Here is a 5,298-nt window from a genome sequence, read left to right as displayed (position 1 = left end):
AACCCCGCCCCCCGCCCAGGCCTTCACCACAGTACTGTCTGTCCATGGGCTCTGCATGTATGCATACAAGTTAATCTCTCCCACCCCTGCTTTCTCTCTGAAACGCGTCAGTCTGCCCCATGCTTCCATGTCTCTGGATCTGTTTTGTTCGTCAGTTTATGTTGCTCATTGGATCTGATTTCCACAGGGCGGGTGGCTGTTGGGGTTTGCAGGTGGACTTGGGCAGTCACAGATTCATCGGCAACCCCTCCTTCCCAGCTACCAGCAGCTGAGGGCGCTCTTGTTACACAACTTCCTTCTTCGTGAAGGAAGTGAAGTGATGCTCTGAGAGGAGCAGGGACCTCTGAGCGGGGACGGGGTGAGATGCTGGAAGAGGTGGGGGGTTCACCCGGCTCACCCCTTTCATTACGCAGGCAGCGCCAGAGCCCACACGGCCAGTCCCTGCCCAGTCTGCGGCCACTGCCTGGCTCAGCCTCCGTGGGCTTTCCCCCCTCCCTTCACCGTCTCCTCTGGGGGACAGTGCTCTTTGCTCTCATTCCGTTGCTTCTGAAAAAGTCTTTTCCTCTCGGTCCCGTGATAACGCGGACACAGGCCCATGTCGGGGCCGAGGCGTTTTCTGTGCGTAGTGTTCAGGGTCCTGAGGAGCAGAGCACGCATGTCCGGGCAGCACGTGGGGCCAACGCACACGTGAGCGCGTGGGGGCCGGTGTCGGCGTCCGCGGCTGCTGGCCGGGCACCAGTGTTGGGATTTTTCCTTGGGGAGCTGGGCGCCAGGCAGTAAGGAGAAGTGTGTATTGATTGCCATTGATTTAGTGTCAAGAACAGTAGTCCTGACAGAAGATCCATCCCTGTGGTCAGTAGACCCTCAGGGGCCAAGCGTCTTACTGCCGAGCCCTCAGGGGCCAGCGGGTCTGAACTTGTAATGCACGTGAACCGCCTTGTCGGCTCCTCCCGGCTCCAAAGATTCCTTCCTGGTCTTGCAAGACCACGTGGGGCGACCCTAGAGTGGACTCCAGTCCGTGACACCCCCATGTCAGTGACACCCCCCGTGTCAGTGACATCTCTGATTACTTCAAGTTTGAAACTCAGCCAGCCTGCCCTGGCCAGTTTGGCTCAGTGGGTAGAGGGCCTGCAGACTGAAGGGTCCCGGGTTCGATTCTCTCTCTGTGTCTCTCCCCCTCCCTTCCACTCTCTTATGGAATAATACCCTCGGGTGAGGATTAACAAAAGGAAAAAAGAAGCCAAGCTAGTCCAAGTAGCGTGTCCTCAGTCACAGGCTGTGGTTACTGCTAGTGTAACGATGCATGAAACACACGTGTGCAGAGGTGTGCGTGCGTGCGCGCAGGCGGGGCCCTGGGTGACGGGGGATGGCGTAGGATTGAGACTCGCACAGTATGATCTCAAAGAAACAAGTACTCAGTCAGCACCGGTGCCCGGCGGCAGCTGGTATGTGCCGGTCGCTGTGAAGGGCACACGAGCTGATACCCAGCAGGGGCTCCTCAAAGGGCCCAGGACAGAATAAGCAAACACTTCACCACCAACCACTTCGCACTCCCATTGCTTTAGGAAAACCGGCCCTTGCACCTGCCTGGCCCCGCGACGTCCACACGCCCACCTGGCCATTCCTGGCTGCTGGTGCGACTCGCTGGGCAGGCACCAGGCTACAGTCGGCTCACCCACAAACGTAACGGTTATAAGTAACCAGAAACACAGGTGATAGCAACACCGAGTAAGATAACTGGGAGGTGATGAACTTTATTACTTTTTAAAATAGGATTTTTTTAAAAAAAATTTTTTTTATTAATTTCAGACAGGAAGGGAGAGGGCACACCCACACTGGGGACTGGGCCCGCATCCCGGGCATGTGCCCTTGACCGAGAATCGAACCCTGACCAAAACACAGGTGATAGCAACACCGAGTAAGATAACTGGGAAGCAGTGAACTTTGTTTATTACTTTTTAAAATATGATTTTTAAAAAATATTTTGTTACTGATTTCAGACAGGAAGGGAGAGGGAGAGAGAAACATCCATCCATGATGAGAGAGAGTGTCATTGATCAGCTGCCTCCTGCACACCCCACACTGGGGACTGAGCCCACTGTTGCCAACCACGAGGAGAAACGAAAGGTTGAAAGACAGTGATTCCATCTTTCGAAGATGACACGACCTCTGACCCCTGGTCCAGGTCTCCATTTCGGTCCCCAGAGCCTCTGTCTGTATATTCTCATGGGAGCTACGAGTTTGGCCAACTCTCACCGTCACGGAGAAATCGGACAGAGCCTGCCGAGTGCAGACCTGCAGATACTTTCAAACTCTAACCGGGTGTAGTTTTCAGCTCTCCCTTTTCTTCGGGGGTTTTCAGAAAAACCAGGCGGAAGGCCAAGTCCTGTAGGTTGAGGTTCAACCACTGAGCCACGCTGGCCGGGCACACGATGATTTTTTAAGTGATGAGTTTATATCTGTGATGTTAACAATGGCTGCGTGAGCCGGTAGGGGCCTGACCCTCCCACACCTGTGACACCTGCCTGACTGTCTCAGAACGGGACTGCCACAGAGGAGAGACGAAAGGTCGAAAGACAGTGATTCCATCTTGCGAAGATGACACGACCTCTGACCCCTGGTCCAGGTCTCCATTTCGGTCCCCAGAGCCTCTGTCTGTATATTCTCATGGGAGCTACGAGTTTGGCCAACTCTCACCGTCACGGAGAAATCGGACAGAGTCTCCTGAGTGCAGACCTGCAGATATTTTCAAAATCTAACCGGGTGTAGTTTTCAGCTCTCCCTTTTCTTCAGGGGTTTTCAGAAAAACCAGGGGGAAGGCTGAATCTTCTGGGAGTTATTCCTGCCCTCTGCCTGCCCCCGACCTCTGTCTGTCTGTCTGTCTGTCGGGCCCGCTCTGCGTTTCTACTGACCCGTGGCTGGGGGTGCTCCTCTGAGTGACCAGCACCTCCACCCCAGCCCTCCCGGGGCTCACCTGGCTGGGTGTCTGCCCTGAGCCCTGACTCCTGGGGATGGTGCCTGGAGTTCAGGACACTTGTGTCTGGGCTGCTGCCCGCCTGGCTGTGGCCCTAAAACCAGTTAGTAGAGCTGGGATGTGAACCTGAGTCCTGGCTCGCTGGCCCGAAAGAAAGTGGGAGCTTGGTTCTGGGGGCGGGGCGTGGGTAAGGACGGAATCTATTGGGGCCGTTCCCACTGCTCCCACCCCGTCGGGACTCCATCCAGGGCGCTGCAGGAGGACGCTCGCGGGGCGGGCACGCTGCCTCTTCGCTTGAGTTTTATGGGTCCCTTTGGGGTTTAGGGTTGTCCGTCTTTGTGAAAGGCAGACCACTTTATTGCTCTGTTTCTTAGCGGCCCTGAGCCCGTCCTCAGCTGGCGGAGGCATGTGTGGGGAGGGCGCCCTATGGCTGAGTGCCCTGAGCAGCCTGTGTCGTTGCAGCTGGCCAAGAACATCGGGAACGCGGGCTTCAACGAGATTATGGAGAGCTGCCTTCCAGCCGGGGACCCCGTCAAACCCAGCCCGGGCAGCGACATGTGAGTGCGGGGCTGGCCGGCCGGGGCCCGGGTTCTGAGGGGCAGGGAGTGACAAGTTTGGGGTCATCGACTGTTTCTCTCGGGCGGGGGTGGGGAAACCCTTTGGTCTGGCCCTGCCGAGGCATTCGGGGCGCGTTAATGAAAGGTTTGACCAAGTAGAGCAGCCTCGCTTTTCACTTGGTGATTTCGTACAGCCCGAGAACGACGTCACAAAGACCCCCATGGCTCTGGGCAGAAGGTTCCCCGCCCGGCGTGAGGGACTAAGTCGGCCTACGCTGTGGGTTTCGGGGCTTTTTTCGACATCGCCTTCACCTTCCGGGGTGTCCCAGTGGGAATGGGTGGCGTGGCTGTTTTTCCGAGGAAGAGGCCCCGGGAAAGCCCGTGGGCTGGGGTTCTGTGCGTGTGCAGGGGGTACGGTGAGTGTCGCCCTCGTCTGGTGGTGTGTGGGTTCACACGCGCCTGTCTGCCTGGGGAGTGGAGTCCCTCCAGGCTTAGGTCTCCCCTAAAGCCAGGGCAGGCGGGCAGGCAGTCCACCCTAGCGAGCACCCCTCCCGGAGGCCAGGCGTCTGCAGGGGGCCAGGAGCGGCTGCTGCAGGGGGGTGGGGGGTGGGGTGACTAGGAGAGAGGCCCCGTCAGGGCTCTGGGCAGGCAAGGCTTGGAGGCACGAGGTGGTGCGGCCAGCGGCTCCGGGGGTGGGGCACGACTTCAGGGGGAGCGGAGACGAGGCTGGTGTGCAGGGGGGCTTGCAGGGGGGGGGGGGGTGGGGTGACTAGGAGAGAGGCCCCGTCAGGGCTCTGGGCAGGCAAGGCTTGGAGGCACGAGGTGGTGCGGCCAGCGGCTCCGGGGGTGGGGCACGACTTCAGGGGGAGCGGAGACGAGGCTGGTGTGCAGGGGGGCTGAGACGGGCGGCCCCACCCCGGGCCCACATGGCTAGCACTTGGGATCAGGATGCAGACCCAGGACGCCTGCGTAGGCTTGCGGCCGCCTGCAATGGAGGCTGGAGGGTCGCTGCTTCTTGAACATGCTGAGGGGTCCCCGGGAGCAGGTGCCAGATGGGCACAGGGCACGGCTTCCCTGATTGAGCTTCCTGTAAGGCGGTGGGGACCGGGCTTTTATTTATTCATTTAATTTTTAATATTTTAATTGGTTTCAGAGGAAGGGAGAGGGAGAGAGAGAGATGGAAACATCAATGATGAGAATCATTGATCTGCCTCCTGCATGCCCCACACTGGGTATCAAGCCCGCAGCCCGGGCCTGTGCCCTGACTGGGAATCGAACCGTGACCTCCTGGTTCGTAGGTCAACGCTCAACCCCTGAGCCACGCTGCCGGGCCTGGCTTTTTGTAATTGTCACAAGTGAACGGTGTTGGCTGTTGGAATAGAGGCCTCAGTCGTTTACTAGGCCGTTGGCTCGCTCCCAGGAACGCCAGGAAGGACTACATCATGGCCAAGTACATCGAGAGGAAGTACGCACGGAAGAGACACGCGGACGGCGCGGCCAAGCTGCACAGCCTGTGCGAGGCCGTCAAGACGAGGGACATCTTCGGGCTGCTCCAGGCCTACGCCGACGGCGTGGACCTCACGGAGAAGATCCCCCTGGCCAACGGGCATGTAAGCGCGTGGTGAGGCCGGGAGCTGGAAATGCCGGCAGGAGAGGGGAGTTCTCTGCGGGAGGGCGGTGTTCCGTTCCAGGGGAGTGTGAGCACCCCGTGGGCACTCGGGTGCCTCGGGGCCGGGCCTCAGTGGCAGCTCTGGAGGCCATGGGGGG

The 5,298-nt window shown here is 58.9% G+C and overlaps 1 protein-coding gene across 1 annotated transcript in view; it reads left to right on the top strand.

The window, feature by feature from the left end:
* Positions 1-5,298, top strand: part of ASAP2 (ArfGAP with SH3 domain, ankyrin repeat and PH domain 2) — a 77,511-nt gene that overhangs the window by 55,588 nt on the left and 16,625 nt on the right. Inside the window, exons 16-17 of the mRNA XM_014540536.1 lie at positions 3,437-3,531; positions 4,952-5,149. Coding sequence (XP_014396022.1) covers positions 3,437-3,531; positions 4,952-5,149 — 293 coding nt within the window. The remainder of the gene's footprint in view (positions 1-3,436; positions 3,532-4,951; positions 5,150-5,298) is intronic.

The sequence above is a fragment of the Myotis brandtii genome, unplaced genomic scaffold (assembly GCF_000412655.1).
Source record: "Myotis brandtii unplaced genomic scaffold, ASM41265v1 scaffold247, whole genome shotgun sequence".
NCBI classification, from domain to species: Eukaryota; Metazoa; Chordata; class Mammalia; order Chiroptera; family Vespertilionidae; genus Myotis; species Myotis brandtii.
The sequence above is the reverse complement of the archived record's forward strand: the minus strand, read 5'-3'. Positions and strand labels throughout refer to the sequence as shown.